The 23,116-nt window shown below is 35.8% G+C and overlaps 1 protein-coding gene across 2 annotated transcripts in view; it reads left to right on the forward strand.

The window, feature by feature from the left end:
• ARHGAP32 (Rho GTPase activating protein 32) overlaps positions 1-23,116 on the forward strand; it is a 229,638-nt gene that overhangs the window by 50,506 nt on the left and 156,016 nt on the right. The window contains exons 4-6 of one of the 2 annotated variants that reach the window (XM_030918530.1): positions 10,553-10,644; positions 11,508-11,549; positions 11,908-11,992. In XM_030918530.1, the coding sequence (XP_030774390.1) occupies positions 10,553-10,644; positions 11,508-11,549; positions 11,908-11,992 (219 nt within the window). The remainder of the gene's footprint in view (positions 1-10,552; positions 10,645-11,507; positions 11,550-11,907; positions 11,993-23,116) is intronic. The other variant, XM_030918531.1, reaches the window with a different exon arrangement.

Below are 23,116 nucleotides of genomic sequence, written 5' to 3' on the forward strand. Positions count from 1 at the left end.
ACCCAGATTTAAACATGGAACTTTTCCTGAAATTCAGAAATCTCCCTTGAGTAGCTCTCAGTCATTATCTTTCCCACCAAAGGTAACCATTGTTTTTATACGTGAAATCCTGCAATATGTAGTTTTTGTGCTTGGGTTCTGTTATGTGTGTAGTAGAATCTTATTGTGGGCTTTATTTCTATGATGATTATTTATGTTTGGCGCCATTTCATATTCTTATTGACCCTGAGATATCCTCTTTTCTAATGTGCTCATTCAAGTTTTGCCCTTTTCTTCTGTTAGGTTGTCTTTTTTTAAGTTAATGTTTAGTAATTCTTTATCTATTATGGGCACTAGTCATTTATCTGAGACATATCTTCCAATTTCTTCTTTTAGACTCTGACTCTTTGAATGCTTAATTTTATCATTTGGTAATCAGAAATGCTTAGCTTTAGTGAAGTCCACTTTATTAAATTTTGTAGGGTGTCAGAATAATTGTTTTTTCTGTGTGCATCCTTTTAGGAAATCTTTACCTATCCCAATGTCATGAAGGTACTTTGTAGAAGAACATGTTTACTTTTTATGTTTGGGTCTGTGAACTATTTAAAATTGATTTTTTGTGCATGATGTGAGGTTTGGGTCAAGATTCTTTTATTATTATTATTATTATTATTATTTTTGAGATGGAGTCGCGCTCTGTCCCAGGCTGGAGTACAGTGGCGCGATCTTGGCTCACTGCAAGCTCCGCCTCCTGGGTTCTCGCCATTCTCCTGCCTCAGCCTCCCAAGTAGCTGGGACTACAGGCGCCCGTCACCATGCCTGGCTAATTTTTTGTATTTTTAGTAGAGACGGGGTTTCACCGTGTTAGCCAGGATGGTCTCGATCTCCTGATCTTGTGATCCGCCCACCTCGGCCTCCCAGAGTGCTGGGATTACAGGCATGAGCCACCATGCCCGGCCAACATTCATTTTTATTCATGTAGAAATCAGATTGACTTAGTACAGTTATTGAAATGGCCATCTTTTTTCTGACTTAATTGCAGTGGTGCCTTTGTCATGAGTCACATAACCATGTCGTTGGCTGCTGTCTGAATTCTCTGTTGTGATCTTTTGGTCCATTTTTCTAGACTTAGACCAAATACCACACTGTCTTAGTTATTATACTTTTACAGTAAAACTTGATATCTGATAGGTAGTGTCTTCCAGCTTTGCCCGTCTTATCTTGGTACTTCTGTGTCTTTTGCATTTCTATATACATTTTTAGAATTAGTTTCCCAATTTCTACAGATAAGTCTACAGATAATATTGGGGAAGAATTGACACCTTGACATTATTGTATCTTCTAATCTATGCAAATGAGGCACATGTGCATGTATAATATATCTATTTAGATTGCCTTTAATTTTTGAACAATGTTTGTAGTTTTTAATGTAGAATTCTGTCTTAATCTGTTCTGGCTGCTATAACAAAATACCTTAGACTTGGTCATTTATAGACAATAGAAATTTACTGCTCATAGTTTTGGAGACTGGGAAGTCCAAGATCAGTCCAGCAGATTCAGTGTCTGGTGAGGGTTTCTTTCTTAGAAGTGGCACCTTTTATATGTTCTCACATGGTGGAACACAAAACAGGCTCCCACAACTCATGCCTCTTTTATAAGGGCACTAATTCCATTCATGAGGGCAGAGCCATCATGACATAATCACCTCCCAAAGGCCTGACCTCTTAATACCATCACCTTGGGGGTTAGGTTTTAATATACACATTTTGATGGAACACAGATGTTCAGAACATAGCAAGGTCTTTCACATTTTTTATTAGATATGTTCCTAGGTATTTGATATTTTCTTCAATGCTATTATAGTTGGAATTTTACAATTGGCTTTAAAATTTTATATTCCACATGTTTATTGCTAATATGTTTCAAATCTAGTTAATTTTTGTATATTTACTTTATGCCTAGAGACTTGACACATTCTTTGATTAATTCTGAGTTTGTGAATTCTTTCAGATTTCACATGTGCACTATCTTTTATTTCTTTTACTTTCCTGATTGTGCTGGTGAGGCACTCCAGAATAATGATGAATAGATGTGGTACATACATCCTTCTCTTGTTCTTGATATCAAATTTGAAACTTTAAATATTTCATCATTAAGTACTATAGACCTTTAGTTTCTTTCTGGATACTTTTCTTAGAACTCACATTAAGGACGTTCTCTTTATTTTTTGGTGTGCTGATTTTTTTTTGTTTTTAATGAATAGGGTTTGGAATTTTTTCAGGTGTTTGTACTGCCACAGAGATGACTATATGATTATTTTTTCCCCTACAGTCTTGGGATGTTCTGCTTGATCAGTGTTTTATCTTTTTTACATACTCTTGGTTCCAGTTTACTAACTTTTCATATTATACTTAAAATTATTATGTTATACTTCAAGTAGAATGTAGAAATCCTACCACCATCTAGGTTCCCTTATCTACCATCCTTATGTTACAGATTTTATATAGATCACATAAACTTTCATCAGACAGTTTTATAATTTGTGCTTTCAACTGGCACGTATGTTTTAAAGCATTTAAGTGGAGATTAATAATCTGTTATATTTACCTAATTATTCACCATTTCTGTTCTTCTTCTTGCCAGAAGGGCCAAATTTCAGTTAACCTGAGTTATTTTCCTTCTACGTGAAGAGCTGCTTTTAGCATTTCTTTTAGAGCCTATCTACTGGTGACAAATTCTCTTAGTTTTCTCTTATCTTAGTATGTTCTTATTTCTACATCATTTCTGAAGGATATTGTCACTTGACGCAGATTTCTGGGTTGAGAGTTCTTTCCGAATTGCATAGACATTGCTCCACTGTCTCCTGGTTTCTGATGAGAAATCCACAGTCATTTAAATCCTTATTACTCTATGCCAATATATAATGTATTTTTTTTTGTTTCTGGATGCTGTCAGAATACTTCCTTTATATTTGGTTTTCAACAGCTTGATTATGATGTTTTGATTTGTAGTTTTCTTTGATGTTACTTGTTTTGTTTTCTGTGATCTTGAATCTGTAAATATATATCTTTCAATAAATTTGTAATGTTTTCAGAAATTTCATTTTTTCCCTGTACTAGTGTGTTTTTTCTCACCTTCAGAGACTTCAAAGACATGAGTATTAGATCTTTTGATATTATCCCTTAGCTATCTATAGGTCTGTTCATATTTTGTCAGTCTTTTAAAAAAATTAGCTATCTTCAGATTGCATAATTTTTTGTCCGTTGTCAGGTTCACTGAATCTTTTCTCTGTCACTCTTTCTCCTGCTCACTCTTCCCCTGGCTCTAAACGTGTAAGACGTGCCTCCTTCCTCTTTGCCTCCCACTGTGATTGTAAGTTTCCTGAGGCCTCGCCAGTCATGCTTCCTAAACAGCCTGTGGAACCATGAACCAACTAAACCCCTTTTCTTTGTAAATTACCCAGTCTCAGGGTATTTTATTATGCTAAGCCAGTATTTTTTGAGATGCTACATTTCTGTGTTCTAAAAATTATATTTGGGTTTTTTTTAATAGTTTTTATTTTTATTTTTTGTAAGAGTATTTCAGTCTTGCCATTGGTTCCAAAATCTAATGCAGTGTGTTTATAATACCTGTTTTAAAGTATTTGTCTGATTAGTCCAATCTGTTTCATGTCAGATTTGACATTTCTAGGTTGTATTTTCCTTTGGAAAGAGCTCATATTTGTCTGATTTTTGATATAGCTAGTATTTTTTAATTAGATCACGGACATTCTGAATATTATGCTGTGAGGACTGACTCCTTATTGAAATCCTCTTATTTGTGCTTTATTAGACATCAGCCTGGCTGAGTTCAGATTGAAGTTTCATCTAGATTTTTATAGGTGGTGGTTTCAACATCAGTTCAGTTTCATGGGGATCACTATGGTCTTACCTTGACTTTTTTTTTTTTTTTTGGCCTGGATCTTGCTCTGTTGCTCAGGCTGGAGTGCAGTGGCATTGCTCATGGCTTTCTGCAGCCTTAACCTTAGGCTCAAACAATCCTCCCACCTCAGCGCACTGAGTGGCTGTGACTACAGGCACATGCCACCATGCCTGGCTAACATTTACATTTTTCTATAGAGATGGGGTCTCCCTCTGTTGCCCAGGCTGGCCTCAAAACTCCTGGATTCAAGCAATCCTCTTGCCTTGGCCTCCCAAAGTCTTGGGATTACAGGCATGAGCTATTGTGCCCAGCCTACTGTTTTTTTATTGGGGACTTTGCCCACATTCTCTGGCTCTCCAAGACTGCTTTTCCTGTTTTCTTTGGTGGGAAAGATAAAGTTCTCTTAAGAGTTTTAAAACTCTTGCAGTGAGCATTAGCAAAAATAGCTAATGCATGGTAGGCTTAACACCAAGGTGATGGGTTGATAGGTGCAGCAAACCACATGGCAAATGTTTACCTCTGTAACAAACCTGCACATGCTGCACATGTACCCCAGAACTTAAAATAAAAATAAAAATTAAAAACAAAAAAGTCTTACCTTGCACCATTTTTCCTGATTTGGGCTGCTGTCGGGTCTAAGTAATGGAAGAAAAGAGAAAATAATACCAAGGGTTATCCCCACAGCCTTTATACAGTAGGGTCTTGCTTTATTGTTTCTCTACTCAAAAATGGGTTTTCACTGAGCCTCTTCAGTACCCATACCACCACTCAGCTGGTGATATGGTTTGGATTTGTGGGCCCACCCAAATCTCATGTCAAATTGTAATTCCCAACGTTGGAGGAGCGGCCTGGTGGGAGGTGATTGGATCATGGGGAAGGATTTCCCCCTTGCTGTTTTCATCATAGTGAGTGAGTTCTTACGAGATCTGGTTGCTTAAAAATGGTTTTGGATGGTTTTTTTTATTGGAGACTTTGCCCACATTCTCTGGCTCTCCAAGGCTGCTTTTCCTGTTTTCTTTGGGTGGTTTTCATATCTGGGGTTAACTGGTATTATAAAATGAGTTTGAAAGACATCATTCTTTTTCAGTTCTATGGAATAGTATTATTCCCTCATTTCTCATTGTTTCCATAGTTATCATATCTATTCCAGGCGAATGTGGAACCAGCTCAAGTTCTATAAAAATTCCCCTTGACCTTTTTACTGTTAATTTTAACGCACACAAGTGAGTAAAATGCACTAATGTTTTGTCCATCTGATGTCCTGTGTACTTCTGTGAAGCCACCACCCACACCGAGATATAAAGCATTTCTTAGTAAGGTTTGTTCATATTTCTCACCAGCCAAATGTAACACTGTTCTTATTTCTATGAATAATTTTACCTCTTCTTGAACTTCATATAAAGGTAATAATACAGCAAGATTTTTTTTCTTCTGTCTTCTTTCATGTGCTGTTAACAACTGTTAGATTTATTCGTGTTGTTTAATATATTAATAATTATTTTCAATCACAGAATTCCATTGCATATATATATATGCCATAATTTACTCACTGATTCTACTCTGTGTATTCGTAATGTTTCTATTTTTAGTGGTTATGAATAAGCTTCTGTTAATATTTATGTGCAAGTTTTTGTTGTACATATGAAATAATTTAGGGGGATACACATTTGGGAGTGTAGTCATAGGATCATGGAGTATGGTTAGTAGGAATTACCAATTAATTATCAAACAATTTCCCAAATGGTTATGCTGTTGTATACTCTAACCAGCAATGCATCTTTGCCAACACTGGTATTCTATTTTACTTTTAATTTGGGCTTTTTGGCAGGTGTACACTGTTACTTCATTGTGGTTTTATTTTACATTTTCTTGATGAATAATGACACTGAGTAGCTTGATTATTGACTATAAGTATTCTGTTTTGTGAAATACCTGTTGAGTTTTTTTTTTTTTGCCAGTTTAAAAATTGGATTATTAGTTATTTTGTTACAAGGAGTTCTTTATATATGTTGAGTATAAGTTCCTTGTTGAGTATAAGTTCCTTGTTTGGATTATTAGTTATTTTGTTACAAGGAGTTCTTTATATATGTTGAGTATAAGTTCCTTGAGTGTAAGTTCCTTGTTTGTTTGTATAAGTTCCTTGTTTGTATAAGCCATTGAATGTATTAATTTTTTTCTCTTAGGAGTAGTTTTTTTTTTTTTTGCTTCTTGTTACTTAGCTCAGATTTATTATTCTGTGTATATTTTTAGAAGATTTATTATTTTTCATATTGAATGAATTTCCATCCTGAATTAATTTTTGTATATTAAGAGAAGATTGAAGTTTTATTCTTAATTTTTGCATACTTTTAAAAACTGTGCTGTTCCCATTTATTGACAGTGCTGTTCTTTTGAATTGCATTGGCTCCTTTGTCATAAATAAACTTTTATTGTATACGTGTGGGTCTTTTTTGAACTGCATTATATTTTATTCATTTGTTTTTCCTTAACTCTAGTGGCACTTTGTCTTACTGAGTATTGCTTTTTAATAAGTCTTGAAATTAGAAGGTCTAAGTAAGGCCTCCAACTTCGAGGTTTATAATTTTAATGGAAAGCTGTTAAATATCTTGGCATATTATGTCATACAAATATGACTAGCTTTAACTTAATTAAAAAAATTGAAGATAGAGAATATGAGATGAAAACAGTGTTACACACAATAATAACTACATACCCACCAAAATGTGAAATTATGTTCAGTTCTTTTATCTTGTTAATTTTAAAACAAAGGTAAAGAAGTACCTATCAGAATGAAAAAAGTAAAAAGATTCAATAGTATTTGATGTTTGTGAGGTGGTCAGAAAGTAGGCACTCTTACGCATGCTTGGTAGCAGTGTGAATTAGATCAGGCCCTCTGGAAGATCATTTAGCAGTGTGCTTCAAACAGTAAGGGTAAAATATTTTTAATCATAAAATTAGAGCTATTAAAATGACTCTTTGTTAACTGTAAACTTTCATAGATAATAATGTCATCTAGGGGAATTAAAAATCAGAGATAAAATCATTATGTGCTTTTCTAGGGTAGTTAACAATGCTCAGTTTCTTTGACTGTTTTCCTTGAAGGATGCTAAATCTTAGTGTTGTAATGGGGATTGTGGATGTCAAATGTTAGTAAAATATGTACGCATGTTATTCCATTGGCTTCATGCTCAAGAAATTTACCCTCTTGATGAATGGAAAAGTCTTTTATTAGAGAACACTACATGGCAGTTTGCATTAAAAGATGAATAAAAATATAATGAAATATACTGTATACAGGATAAATGCTCCAATATACTATATACAGGATAAATCCTTTGAAAGATTAATGAAGGAAAGTATCAACATTTGACAAAATTATCAGTATAGGATTAAATGGACTAGGTGGATTTGAATTGGATTTTGAGGATAAGGTTGTATAGGCAGGGATAATGAACATGTTGAATTATATAGTGTAAACAAGTAGGGAAGAGTGAGGAGTTAAAAATTGTTATTGAATCCATTAATTTCCTTAATCTTTTGGTCTAATTTTCTAGGATGCCAGTTAATTGCTAGAGGCAGACACATAGAGCTTTTAAATGTAAATGGTGTGTGCTTTTCTGAACATAAGTTCAGTTGTCTTTTGAGGTCTTTTGAATGTTCTGTTGATGAATGGTGCTGTTACTGTGTTGATGATATTATAAATTCTATTTTGGAAGCATAATTAAGTGATAATTATAACATGAAAAAATAGGAAAAATTATTTTTATGAATGAATATCAGTTAATGAACTATTTTCCGAAAAAGAACTTCCTTAATCTTTGGTTTGGAGCAACAGAATAAATAACTCAAGTATGTGCTCTCAATAGAAATTTAAGATAATTTATTTTATTTTTAAAATATGTAGATGAAAATTTTAGTTCATCAGGTGATTGAATAATAGTACAGTATTTTCCTTTCAGTTCTACTGGCTTCATCTTAAAAGAGTAAATGATAAAACCTTGTTATGTTCAAGTGTATTGTATTTGTTCATTCACAAAAATATACTGAGAGCCTAAGATTTTCCTGGAACTTTTCTGTGCTGTGGGTAAATATTGCTGGACAGAACATACATGGTCACAGGCTAGTTGAACTATGATTCAGACATATTTTCATGAATCCTCTGAAGCTTTTTGGACCCTTGTTTGGTTCACTGGCCTAATTATTATCATTTTGTCTTTTTAGGCAGAGATTTTCCTGTCAGACCCTTTTGCATAACCTGTGGATTTACCTTTGGGTCATGTTTCCATCTACAGCCCAGTCAGTTGTGGTTGCAGAGGTGTGTGGTACATGATGTTCCTCCCTCGTGCGGATTATAGGCTGGGCAGATTTTCTTGTTTTCTGTTTAGATGTATTTAGAAACAGTGGCCTCCCTAGCTAGCACATAGAGCTTGTTTTCAAAAGAAAGCTAACGTTTCAATTTCCAGTTTACCAGTTACATCATCTCCATTTATTAACTCAGTCTAGTGGATTCTTGTTTATTCTTTTATATTTTTAAGTCAATTTATGAACAATGCAGAATAGTGAAAAGCCACCTTATCGGAAATGTTAAGAATTTAAGCTTGGCAAACCTATTATGTCAAGTAAATTTTGGTGCACAAACATCATAAAAGATGAAAGAGTATTGTCACACTTCCACTTTTTTTTTTAAATGGCAAAACCAGATGATCCAGGTTGTCGCAGAATATTGCATGAAAAAGTACTTTCAGTTGAATGACCAATTGGAGAATACTGTATTTCCTTTTTTGTCCTTAGAAATATCTTGTTCACTCTGTTCTTAATACTCAATACTGTATTCATCTAGGATATTATAATTAGTCTGATGTATCATGTACGTGATTGTTTTGCCATCTTTATTAGTCTAGAGTGCTGTTGTCTCTTTGTACCCACCTTTTCGTGTATCTATTCATTATAAGATATCTTTCTTTGTCAGTGTTTTTCTATTTTCTATAAGTGAAAGAAAACGAAGACTATTGAATCAGTGAATATGTTAAATGAAAGTGAAATGGACTAGAAAGATGGTGTCTCCAAGCTTTTTAAATACCTTCTTGAAAGATGAGGCAATTTGGGCAACACAGTATAAAAACTGGATGATAATTTATTTCACCACAGCACCAACTTTGTAGGACAGGGCTTTGCGAAGTTTACTTTGTTGGGTGCCTGTTTTTGCAAATCAAGTTTTTTTGGAACGTGGCTGTGTTTGGTCATTTACAAGTGGCTACTTTTACACTACAATAGCAGAATTGAATAGTGGCAAAGATAAAGTGGCCCACAAACCTAAAGTATTTACCGGCTGGCTGTTTAAGAAAAAGTTTGTCAACTCTTTTTCTAGGATATTATCTCATTTCCCCTTTTTTAAAATATACTTTTTATTTTAGTCTTAAATTTTTTTTTCTAGTGTGATAGGGTATACTTGGATGATGAGTACTGATGAAATAATACCTAGGATTATGAAGTAACTTTGTTTCAAGATAGAGGAAAGATAAGACAAGATGTTATATTTATAAAAAGTTTCATTGAATCCATATGATAGCTGTGCAAGATGGAATGAGTTCTGTTTCATTACTAAAGAATATAATAATACTCTGTTTTCTTTGGGAGACCTATAAGAAGGAATAAAAATACATCTAAGAAGGCTTGATGATGAAATATCAACCCTTATAAATAGTTAAATTTGCTAAAAAACAAAAAACCCTCAAAAAGAAAGAAAGAACCCAGCACGCTGTGATGATGTAACAAGGTTTCATTCTCATAAATTCATACATTGTTACCTCATACCTTTGAAAAGTCCTATTTACAAAACAAACAAACAAACAAACGTATCTAAACTGTCTGGCTTTTTTTTTTTTTTTCCTCACAAGAAAGCATTACAGAAGTTAAGGTTGTGATTCTCCTCCCAACTTACTTTAACTGCTTATCCCACATTATTCTCGCCTGTTGAGTCATGTGGCATGGGCTATCATAATTCAGCTTAAGTTTTTTAAAATTATAAATCATAGGTATTATAGCACAAAATTTATTTTTAAGATGGATATTTGGACTTGACTTTTATTTTGTCCAGAGTGTTAAGAACTTTTTGATTTTTCATTTTGTTTTTTAAAAAAAGATATACCTGATTGTATCACTGAAGTTAAGAATTCACCACTGTGAAAACTATGACAGACTAAGGAGTAATTTGGAAGTATTATATACATGTCATGTTCAGATTTTGGTGTGAGAAATACATGTTTTAATCTCTTAATATCTATGTTTATATTACATTTTAATGTTTATTATTTTAACCAAGGTTATTTTATTCCAACAACTTCCAGGGGAAATTTTAATTCATTTTGAGATATATAATAGCTGGTTTTGAAATCTGATTACAAAAGCATGAAAATTCTTATTCTCACAGAAAAATTTCCCTTATACAGTAAAGCTGAATATTTAAATCAGGTGAATAATTTATATTCTTAATAATTAAAACTCAAGTAAGTCATAATTTTAAGATTATTTAACCACGATATATTTTGTAGGTAAAAAGTCAGCAGAACTATTAACATAAATCATAACCTGCTTTTTAAAAAAGTGTAATACTAAAGGAATAGTCATAAATATTTTGTCTTTATTTTTTAAGGCAAGAGGCGCAGATGTTCCCGAGATTCCTGGAGATCTTACTCTTAAGACGTGTGGCAGTACAGCCAGTATGAAGGTTAAGCATGTGAAAAAGTGAGTATAGCTTTACAGTGGGTTCTAAATGAATTCCTATGAAGGGAAATCAGTTCTTTAGTTCTCTTAAAACTTTTATTTAGACTTTTTACAAAAATATGCTGTACTGTGCAATTGTTAATCCTTAAATTATGACTCAGCAGTGGAATAGGCCTACAGATTATCCATTCATCTAAAATATACTTTATTTTTGTTCTTGAAGCAACTTATGTTATCTTCTGTTATGTTACAGTTGTTTGATAGAAACAATCTAACCATGTCATTCTTGGTACCCTTAGTGCATGCTCTCATTCATTCAGAAATATCAGCTTTATTGTCTGAGTTATGAGATTATTAGATTTCCGGTTTGCCTTTGAGGAGCTTGAAGTAGATGCCAAGAGTTGACTATTAAGTGAAATACAGGTTGAGCATCCCTAATCTGAAGCTATGAAATCCAGAGTGCTCCAAAATGTGAAACTTTTTGAGTGCCAACATGGTAGCACAAATGGAAAATTTCACACCTGACCTTATGTGAGTGTTCGCAGTTAAAATTTTGTTTCGTGCACAAAATTATTTAAAATGTTGTATAACATTACCTTCAGGCTGTGTATAAAATGTCTATGAAATATAAATGAATTTTTTGTATAGACTTGGGTCCCAGCCCCAAGATATAAGCAGATATAGATATAAGCAAATATTCCAAAATCTGAAATCCAAAACTCTTCTGGTCTCTGTGTCATTTCGAGTAAGGGCTATTCATCCTGTACCTGAAGCTAATCAGTTTTAAACAGGAAAGCCATCTTTTCACTTGGTAGAGTTAGATAGCCATGCTTCGTGTGTAAGCAGAGGGAAGACAAGGATAAACATGTTCATTCTGCGTCCAGGTCCGCCACTCCAGGACTCATGGGCTGCGACAACATTCACAGGTAAAACCTGGTTTCGCGCCTTGTGTTGGGAATGCTGCTCTGGTTAGAAGCTGGCTGTTCACAGCTTCCATAACATTTGCTGAAAATAACAGTTTTTCTATGGACATGGATTTGGGTCAACATTAGGAGATACGGTGATGCTTTTTTAATTTTTGGTTTTGATCTGTACACTAAATATAATACTCATCTGATTCAGTGTATTTTTAAGAGGATTTGTGTGGATATGTGTGGCTCATGTGCATGTGCTTACTAAATATTTTTGCTTGCATGAGCTCTTAAATCCATTGTATTTTCCCCTTAAACTTAGTAATTTTTACTATTTCACTATCTTATTTCTTATTTATTTCATGTGTTTCAGGTTACCCTTCACTAAAGGTCACTTTCCGAAGATGGCTGAATGTGCGCATTTCCATTATGAGAATGTTGAGTTCGGCAGCATACAGGTATATTGAAATATTTCTTATATCCTGAATTAAGATTTACACATCTGCCTTTATATCTATATGCTTATCTATATATCTGTATCTAATAGATGACACTTTGAAGTACTTTTTTTTAAATTGATGTCTTATTGGTTGAGGTAAAATCTTTCTTCTCTTCTATTGACAAATACTTGATGTCACATTGACATATAAAAGTAACCATCACGCTAACATGTATCAGTTAAGGAAAGTCAGTCCTGTCCCCCTCTGTTTTCCTATATCATGTCCATATGTCCATGGCTTTGTGTAGTGACTTTCTATTCTGACCTTATGTAACCTTGTCTTAATTAATTGTGAACTTTGATACTTGGTAGATTAAAGTGTTCTCACTTTATTCTTCTTTTTCAGAAATGTTTTTACTGTTTCTGCCTTTCCATTTACATACAAATTATTGAATCTAACTTGACATCAAGCTACATACTTTGCTCTTATATCATTGGCAGCTTAATGTCCTTTGTACATTATATATGTATTAATGTGAAAAAACTACTAAAAACATAAAAAATAGCCAGATTGTGGTTATTTAAAAAATTATATTTTCCCAGGGGAACAGAAGCCGCTCTTTACATTGTCTTTTCAAAATAGGCTAATAGAAAAAAAAGTCTTGATTTCTACACACAACATGGAGAGGTAGTCCACTTCCTGTCCTTGCTCTGACCACCGTCTGTCCAGAATAAAACTCATGAGACATGATTGATTTGTGTCACAGTGTGCTACTTTTTGTAATTTTATTTCATAAACAAGTGACATGAATTTGATCTATAGGATTTATGAAAGTGAAGGACATTTCTATTTCAAATAAATTGACAGTTTAAAATAGCACTAGAGATTTATAATGCTGTGACATCAAACAAAGGATATTTTGTTCCATTAGTGTGTATGTCTTTGCAATTGCAGTTATCATGATAAATTTCTTAGGTCAGGAAGAGCTGATTAAGAAAACAGTAATGAGTACATTTTTCATTTTGTGACTGTTAAGCATTTGATATATCTGTTTGAGTGATTTAGTTTACTCAGCTTGCAATGTAGCTAAACTATTTTCTACTTAATTTATTTTGCTTTTTTTTAAAAATCTTTACAAGATTGAATGAGCCCTTTTGGAGGCGGTAAACCTTGTAAGGAGTTTTAGCAAAGTGAAAAGAAATAGGACGCTAGAGATCTAAAACCAGACCAAAGAATATTTAAATGTTAACATTATATGAAAGGTTAGGAAATCTCTGAAGCATCTGATTTAAAATAAAAACAAAGCTATTATTGGTAAGCATTGTATAATGAAATAGAAAAAGCACTGGCCTTAGTTCACAAACATAGATTCTAATTTTCTTTTTGCTTCTTAGGAAGTTTATGACCTTGGGCAAGAAGCTTAGCCTCTTTGGTTTTATTTCCTTTATGAGGTGAATGAGGTTGTGCTAAATAGTATCATAGTTCTAAACTTTTATTATTTTATATTTAAAGAGTTTATAATGGCTGCATTGAGGATGTGGGTAGGGAATAGACAGTTGTTACTCAGCTGCGTTTGGCTCTCTTGAGATTTTGTTAAATGCCTGTTATTAGAGTCCAGTCCTCTTAATTGGAGGACTGTGTCTCATTTTTATGCGGAGAACACATTAGGGAGACTTTCTACCAATGAACAGACCTGTAATCTTCATTTTAGAGGGTCATACCATGTTTCACTTTCTCGATTGCACTTACTTCAACCCTGTAAAATTCCATTACTCAGGCAGAAGAGGGAAAAAAGATATGATACTAAGTCAGTGTGTGACCCTGCATATATGAGGTGTATGAGTGAGATGTTTGAGGATTGTATCGATTGACCACGAGGCCTTTGGAGTATGGAAGACAGGGGTGGTTCAAAGGAAACCAGCCCAGCTGCACCTTGCTGGTCCACACCAGAGTCATCTTTCTCTGTTGACTGTGCTCTATTTGGTGCACCTTTCCTGCCAAGTTTTGTCCTGCCTCTGTTCTGTGTCTTTGGAGACTGGCCTCTACATACCACGTCTACCAGTTTTGCTTGCCTTCTGCTTCTGGATGAATTCAGCCCATGTCAGATACCATCAGGAGGAAAACATTAGTTTTCATTAACTAAGTTGTGTAGCAAAAGAACTGTAATAGCATCCTGACTTGACTTACATGCTTATGTTTTTTTCTTGGGTTGCTGTTCTCTCTTTGGCTAGTATAAGGTTTTACATTTTGATGGACCGATGAATGCCATTTAAAGAAAAACAAAAACAATAATATTAACCTCTAAACAATCCTGCGTTCTATCTGCTACAAGCAATTAAAGCTCATATGTCTCAGTTCTTATTCTTTATCATTTTATAAACATCTTGCTTTTTACACAGGTAAATATTAGCACATTTGATTCTAAACATGTTTATGGAAAATGAATCCTTTATTTTCAATATAAGGTTGGAATATGTTCTGAAGAGAAAACAAGTAAGACAACTTAGTAAAATGTATCAATAATAGAGCATCAGTTGTACACTGGGCAGCTCTAGTATAAATTGGTAGGTTGTTCATACTGTCACTCGGCCAACTTGGTTGTTGCTTTTCATATGTACCAATTCTGGGACATTCTGCAGTGACATACCTTCTCTTTTTTACTCTAATCTTAGAAATTTCTCTTCGATTTACAGATTTATTGTCTTTGTGTTTACAGCTCTTCCTTCTCTTCAGATCTGAAAGTTTGTAATTGCCATTGGCCATCATATCCTAGTACGACAGAGATGTTAACGTCTTCTACATTATAAACATCCAGACAAAATAATCTTTAACTTTTGGGCTTTTAGTTCTGGAATGAAATAGTTATTTTTAATCCTGTATGTTAGAAATTCCAATGATCAATTTTATTTAGTCTGAAAGACACAGTTGCTTAAAAACAATTTAGATGTAAGTCAGTACTTTTACTGGGTCAGTACGGTCATTACCATATAATGATATATAATGTACAAAGGACATTTTTACGATCTCTCCTTTGAATTCCAGTCTTGTATATCCAGCTGACTTCCCTGCATCTTCACTTGGATGCCTAATAACACCACAATCATTGCAGCATGCCCAGAACAGTCTTTCAGACCTGCTCTTTCTGCTGACTTCCCATCTTGGTAAATAGCCACTCTATCCTTTCAGTTCCTGAGGCCAGCCAAGAACCGTGGAGCATCTTGGACATCTCTCTTTCTGTCAGTCCTCACATCCAGTCCATCAGCAGATTTTTTGGCTCCATCTTTAAAGTAAATCCAGGATCTAACCATGCCTACCTGCTTCTCTGCTATCACCTTACACTAAAGCATTGTCTTTTGGGAGGATTGTTTCAATAGACTTCTGTAGTTGGCACAGCAGCAAGAATGATTCTTTTCAAATGTAAGTCCAATCATGTCACTTTTTAAAAACTCTCCAGTTAGTGTTCATCTTATTCAGAGTAAAAGTCAGATTTCTTAAACTTTTCTACAAGGATTCACAGAATGTACCCTTACTTTTCCGACCTCATCTTTCTTCTCTTCCCCTCGGACAGGGTGATCCAGCCACAGTGGCCTCTTGGTTTTCTGCCGGTATGTGTACCCCCTTCTCAGGGCCTTGGTACTTTTTGTTTCCTCTACTTAAAATGCTCCTTTAGGAGAGCCACACACCTTGCTGCCTCCTCTTTTAAAAGTACTTGCTCCAGTGCTGTCTTCCCAGACTGCACCTTCCTTACGTAAGATTGCAACTCTAGTCACCGGCTTTCCTCATCTCCCTCTCGTTTATTTCCCTCCATACCGCTTAACACCATTCGGCATGCTAAATATTTTATTATTTATTTTCTTCCCCTCAACATCTAGAACAGTGGTTGACACATAAAAACTACTCAATGAATATTTGTTTAATGAATAATAGATGAATGAGATGAATGGATGAATGAGTTTATATTTGAAGAAGAGATACAATTGGTTTTAAAAATGCTGTTTTACTATTTTGTTTTTATTTATCATTTTAAATTTGTTCTTAAATGAGAAGAATATATATTCCTTATGAGTGTTTATTTATTATAAAACAAATGATGTAACCATCCTGTTTAAGTCTCAGTTTGGTTCCTTCAGTTGTAATGTGTGGTATAGGACAGATACTATGCTGAGGAGAAAGGTGCTGGCGTGGTGTAGAATGGGTATGGCCAGCTGCTGCAGTGAGCCTTGGTCTTGCTTTCCTTGTCTTCACACTGAAAAGGAGGTACGGTTACTAGATACACTAGAATGCCAGGTGACAGCTAATGTTCCTTCAAGCTAAGAAATTGTAGATGAACTATGAGTTCTGATTCAGGTTGTGATAAGGTGCAGAGGAAAAGAGATATAACAGCACAGGGGAGGAGAGGTTGTGTCATGCCATGTTCTTATTTTAGTCTGCTTCCATAGAGCTTGAATAAGCTATTAGTATCTGTAAAAATTAGTACAGATAATTGCTCATGTCATAGAAGTAGCTTGTTGAAACATCTTTATATTCCTGGGACACGTTATGCTGAGGTATATATATATTTAAAAATAAATTCCTTTTTTACACTCTACTAAGATTTTATAATCTCTGCATCTATGTTTATTGGTGAAGTTAACCTGTGTGCTATACTTGTCCCACTAGCCTAAGACTGGGGAATTTCTGCTCCCCTGTCCCATTCTCCACCCCTTTAAAATAAATGCACTGGAATATTTTGTGTAAACGGAATTACCTGTTCTTTGAAGGGTTAATAGAATTTTCCTGTTAAAACCTTTTGAAACTGGTTCCCAATTGGGGACTTAATCTTTATCATCTTTACTTACCATTTCAACTTATGATTTGATTATTGCTCATTAGGTTCTTTTGTATCTCCTTAGATCAATTTTTATCATTTGTATTTTCTTAAAAATTGTTCATTTAATGTAGCTTTTTAAATTCATGGATTATAAGTTGTACACAAGGTATTATTAAGTCTTGGTCTTGTCAAGGAACCAGCTTGTGGTTTTACTGATCAACCAAAGTTTTTTTTCTTTATTTTTCATATCAGTAATTTCTAAGTATAACTTTTGTTTCTTGAATTGAAAGTTTAGTTTTTCTTATTTTTTTTTCTAGAAAAGAGTTGAGAATAATGTGTATTGCCTACTAGGATTTGCCTCTCAAAAACTAGCTTTGTCATAAACCAACTTTGTCAAATATTAATATTACACTACATATACTACTTAATCTCTTCTTTAGAGAAATAGAATGCAACAGGTATTGCTAATAGTTCATTTTTTTATGTATTAATTTTTTAATAAGTGCATTTAAGTTTGGATATTTTCCTGTGAATAGCACTTTGGCCAAATTCTACAGGTTTGATTCATAAATGTCGTATATTTAGTTTAGAGAAATTTAAATTTCTAAAAAAAGATAAACAATTACTAGAAGGGGCTTTTTGTTTTGAGTAAAGCCACATGTAGTTTAAAATTCTGCAAATTTATTGTTATTGCACTTATTTTCCCTGTTGTATTGTTCTGCAGTCCAAAAACAAAGATTAATTTACATTTTACAAAATATTTTTCAGTAAGCAGGGGGGGAAAAGTCTCTTGTAGCAGGCAAAGAAATTACCGGTGTATTGGGTCTGATCAGTTTGAGGCGGCACTGTTCCTGTTGTGCTTTGTGTTGTACCGCCATCTAGTGTGTAGGGTGGTAAAAGGATATGTTTGATTTATATTTTCTTTATCATCTGGTTATCTGAAGTTATCACTTGATGTGTTTCTTTTTATCCAATTTCATACAAAACATTAAGTTAAATTAACCTGAATGGTAGAGTTCAGGTTTTTGTATAAATAAGAAATAGGAAAAATATGAATTTAATATCTGTGTCTTGAGCTTTCTATGCGCAAGCTGCCTGCAAGGGGCTTGAAAAAGCTGTCGCGGCTTTCTGTCATTCGATGCATTTCTGCCTTGATATTGGGAAATGCGGAAAAAAGTAGTAAAGTTTGACCTGAGTGTAGGAATATTGAGGGTAATAATACAAAAAATTTTAAAAGCCTGAAGTTTCATTTAAAATGAAGTAACCAGAATTGTAATAAAAATACAAGCCAGTATTTATTGAATATTTTGTGTGAGCCAGGCATTATATCAAATACTGTTTACACATTGTCTCAATTACGCTCCACAACAATTTCAGGTACAGAAATTTAGGTGAAAAGAGCTTAAGAACTTATTTAGGTTCTGAAACTGTGTTGCAGACTGTGTTGGAATAGAGGCAGTCTGACACTAGAGCCATTCTGTGTGTTCTTTTGTGTTGCTAAAACAGAACAGACTGACCCAACTAATATTTTAACAAAAAGAAATAAACGATGATTCTGGAATATCTCGCATCTTTAATGTAGTTGAAGGTTTAAAAGTTTGATACATAATACTGCAGTGTAACCTTAAGTAGTTTCCAGTGTGATCTTAAGTAAATTCTTAATGTCTCTGGTCGTCAGTTTCCTCATTTGTAAAATAAAAATAAATGTATCTATTCTAACTGTATCACAAAGTGCTATGGAAATTAAGTGACATAACTGACATAAGTGACATTTTAAAGTGCTTTAGAGAAAGGCAAAAGTTCTAGGGAAGCACTTAGGTAAAGTCAAATAATCATCTTTAAAATGTGGAAAGTCATACTTGTCCCGATGACCCAAGGACAGTGTTGTCAGGATTGAGGCAGTGGATACTGACTTCACCAGAGTACTTCCTATCAGTTATGCTTTCATCATTAATAAAAATAAATTAATGAAAAGGTTATCCCTCCCCATGTTGTTAAGGCACTTGCAGTTTGAAAAATTGACTTGTACATAATTTTCAGTTTAAAAAAATCTTACACAGAAGTACTGTTACTACGTGTGTAATCATTTGAAATAAAAACCATGCTAATTTTATTCTCACCCTGGCCACAAAGTTGAGTTTTCCTCAAAAGAAATAAAAATCTTAACCTTACTTTTCTGTGTGTTCTGCAGTAATACTCCCTCTTAAACAGAGAAATCATTGTCCTTTCAGGGGAGGATTTGAAATGAAATGTTGAGATAGTGAGTTACCAGTTCCACTGTCATCTAAGTACTGGATTTTCACTGTATCTCATTTGACCTTATTCAGTCCAAGAATCCGATGTGTAAAAGTGGTTGGACTGTGAAAAAATATATCTATAGTGGAGTCAGTCATAATTTACAGGCAGCTTACTTATAGTATTGTTGAGTCTGAAACTGTGAAGAGTCTGAGATGTTTTTCTACTAGTAAGCTAACAAGTTGGCTTGCCACAATTACAGACACACTGCACACATCCTCACTCTCTTTCTCTGTCACCACCCTTTCCCCCAACAGAAACCCGAAGTCTCTGGACCAGAAATCAAGCCCTTTTTTACTTGAAAAGTAACTTACGTTGGTTCCCTAGGCCCTAGTTCTCCATAAAGTGATGTGGTGACAACCAGAGATACCCTGTGTTTACAAGTGGGATTTGGTACCACAAGAGAACTCTGCACTTAGGAAACTTGAAGTTTATACAGGATAGCTGGCATTCCTGCCCATTCTCCTTTCTCAGGATGGAGAGAGAGAGACTTTTGCTCTGGAATGTAAACAAACTCTTTGGGGAAAAGAAGCAAAGATCTGTGTTTCACAAACACTGGAATGTAAACATGGCTTGGGGGAGAGAGAAAACCTTTATCTCTGGAGGGCTCCATCTTTAGGGTTACTGGGTTAAGTCCCTTAGCCCAGGTGCCAGAGCTCTTTGCTTAGAAAGCCCTGACCATGCTGAAATGTGAAAATATGTATGAAACAGTTTCCTGACAAATATATGTTCTTGAGTGAGAGCATCAGTAAGAAGAGGGGTGTGATTCAGCTGTTGTGTTATTTGGTCTCATTTTCCAGATATTCTTCACAGTCAACTGATGGTGATTCTAGTGTTTAAAGATGAGCACATCAGTTGCTTTATCTGATACTCAGCTGAGAAAACAGTGCTCTATTCCAATTCTGGAAAGAAAAACTGTTAGGTCTGTTAAGATGCTTATAGGTCTCTAGCTTTTTCCTGGTAAATCTGAAGGGTAGAGGGGCGGAGCAAGATGGCCGAATAGGAACAGCTCCAGTCTCCAACTCCCAGCGCGAGCGACACAGAAGACCGGTGATTTCCGCATTTTCAACTGAGGTACTGGGGTCATCTCACTGGGGAGTGCCGGACAATCGGTGCTGGTCAGCTGCTGCAGCCCGACCAGCGAGAGCTGAAGCAGGGCGAGGCATCGCCTCACCTGGGAAGCGCAAGGGGGAAGGGAATCCCTTTTCCTAGCCAGGGGAACTGAGACACACAACACCTGGAGAATCGGGTAACTCCCACCCCAATATTGCGCTTTAAGCAAATGGGCACACCAGGAGAATATATCCCACACCTGACTGGGAGGGTCCCACGCCCACGGAGCCTCCCTCATTGCTAACACAGCAGTCTGCGATCTCACCGAAACGGCAGTAGCGAGGCTGGGGGAGGGGCGCCCGCCATTGCTGAGGCTTAAGTAGGTAAACAAAGCCGCTGGGAAGCTCGAACTGGGTGGAGCTCACAGCAGCTCAAGGAAACCTGCCTGTCTCTGTAGACTCCACCTCTGGGGATAGGGCACAGCTAAACAACAACATCAAAAAAGCAGCGGAAACCTCTGCAGATGCAAACGACTCTGTCTGACAGCTTTGAAGAGAGCAGTGGATCTCCCAACACGGAGGTTGAGATCTGAGAAGGGACAGACTGCTCAAGTGGGTCCCTGACCCTGAGTAGCCTAACTGGGAGACATCCCCCACTAGGGGCAGTCTGACACCCCACACCTCACAGGGTGGAGTACACCCCTGAGAGGAAGCTTCCAAAGTAAGAATCAGACAGGTACACTCGCTGGTCAGCAATATTCTATCTTCTGCAACCTCTGCTGCTGATACCCAGGCAAACAGGGTCTGGAGTGGACCTCAAGCAATCTCCAGCAGACCTACAGCTGAGGGTCCTGACTGTCAGAAGGAAAACTATCAAATAGGAAGGATACCTATACCAAAACCCCATCAGTACGTCACCATCATCAAAGACCAGAGGCAGATAAAACCACAAAGATGGGGACAAAGCAGGGCAGAAAAGCTGGAAATTCAAAAAATAAGAGCGCATCTCCCCCTGCAAAGGAGCGCAGCCCATCGCCAGCAACGGATCAAAGCTGGTCAGAGGATGACTTGGACGAGATAAGAGAAGAAGGCTTCAGTCCATCAAACTTCTCAGAGCTAAAGGAGGAATTACGTACCCAGCGCAAAGAAACTAAAAATCTTGAAAAAAGAGTGGAAGAATTGACAGCTAGACTAATTAATGCAGAGAAGGTCATAAACGAAATGACAGAGATGAAAACCATGACACGAGAAATACGTGACAAATGCACAAGCTTCAGTAACCGACTCGATCAACCGGAAGAAAGAGTATGAGCGATTGAGGATCAAATGAATGAAATGAAGCGAGAAGAGAAACCAAAAGAAAAAAGAAGAAAAAGAAATGAACAAAGCCTGCAAGAAGTATGGGATTATGTAAAAAGACCAAATCGACGTCTGATTCGGGTGCCTGAAAGTGAGGGGGGAAAATGGAACCAAGTTGGAAAACACTCTTCAGGATATCATCCAGGAGAACTTCCCCAACCTAGTAGGGCAGGCCAACATTCAAATTCAGGAAATACAGAGAATGCCACAAAGATACTCCTGAGAAGAGCAACTCCAAGACACATAATTGCCAGATTCACCAAAGTTGAAATGAAGGAAAAAATCTTAAGGGCAGCCAGAGAGAAAGTCGGGTTACCCACAAAGGGAAGCCCATCAGACTAACAGCAGATCTCTTGGCAGAAACTCTACAAGCCAGAAGAGAGTGGGGGCCAATATTCAACGTTCTTAAAGAAAAGAATTTTAAACCCAGAATTTCATATCCCGCCAAACTAAGTTTCATAAGTGAAGGAGAAATAAAATCCTTTACAGATAAGCACATGCTTAGAGATTTTGTCACCACCAGGCCTGCCTTACAAGAGACCCTGAAGGAAGCCCTAAACATGGAAAGGAACAACCGGTACCAGCCATTGCAAAAACATGCCAAAATGTAAAGAGCATCGAGGCTAGAAAGAAACTGCATCAACTAATGAGCAAAATAACCAGTTAATATCATAATGGCAGGATCAAGTTCACACTTAACAATATTAACCTTAAATGTCAATGGGACTAAATGCTCCAATTAAAAGACACAGACTGGCAAACTGGATAAAGAGTCAAGACCCATCAGTCTGCTCTACTCAGGAGACCCATCTCACATGCAGAGACATACATAGGCTCAAAATAAAGGGATGGAGGAAGATCTACCAAGCAAATGGAGAACAAAAAAAAGCAGGGGTTGCAATCCTAGTCTCTGATAAAACAGACTTTAAACCATCAAAGATCAAAAGAGACAAAGAAGGCCATTACATAATGGTAAAGGGATCAATTCAACAGGAAGAGCTAACTATCCTAAATATATATGCACCCAATACAGGAGCACCCAGATTCATAAAGCAAGTCCTTAGAGACTTACAAAGAGACTTAGACTCCCATACAATAATAATGGGAGACTTCAACACTCCACTGTCAACATTAGACAGATCAACGAGACAGAAAGTTAACAAGGATATCCAGGAATTGAACTCATCTCTACACCAAGCGGACCTAATAGACATCTATAGAACTCTCCACCCCAAATCAACAGAATATACATTCTTCTCAGCACCACATCGCACTTATTCCAAAATTGACCACATAATTGGAAGTAAAGCACTCCTCAGCAAATGTAAAAGAACAGAAATTATAACAAACTGTCTCTCAGACCACAGTGCAATCAAACTAGAACTCAGGACTAAGAAACTCAATCAAAACCGCTCAACTACATGGAAACTGAACAACCTGCTCCTGAATGACTACTGGGTACATAATGAAATGAAGGCAGAAATAAAGATGTTCTTTGAAACCAATGAGAACAAAGATACAACATACCAGAATCTCTGGGACACATTTAAAGCAGTGTGTAGAGGGAAATTTATAGCACTAAATGCCCACAAGAGAAACCTGGAAAGATCTAAAATTGACACTCTA

The sequence above is a fragment of the Rhinopithecus roxellana genome, chromosome 15, assembly GCF_007565055.1.
Source record: "Rhinopithecus roxellana isolate Shanxi Qingling chromosome 15, ASM756505v1, whole genome shotgun sequence".
In the NCBI taxonomy this organism is placed as follows: domain Eukaryota; kingdom Metazoa; phylum Chordata; class Mammalia; order Primates; family Cercopithecidae; genus Rhinopithecus; species Rhinopithecus roxellana.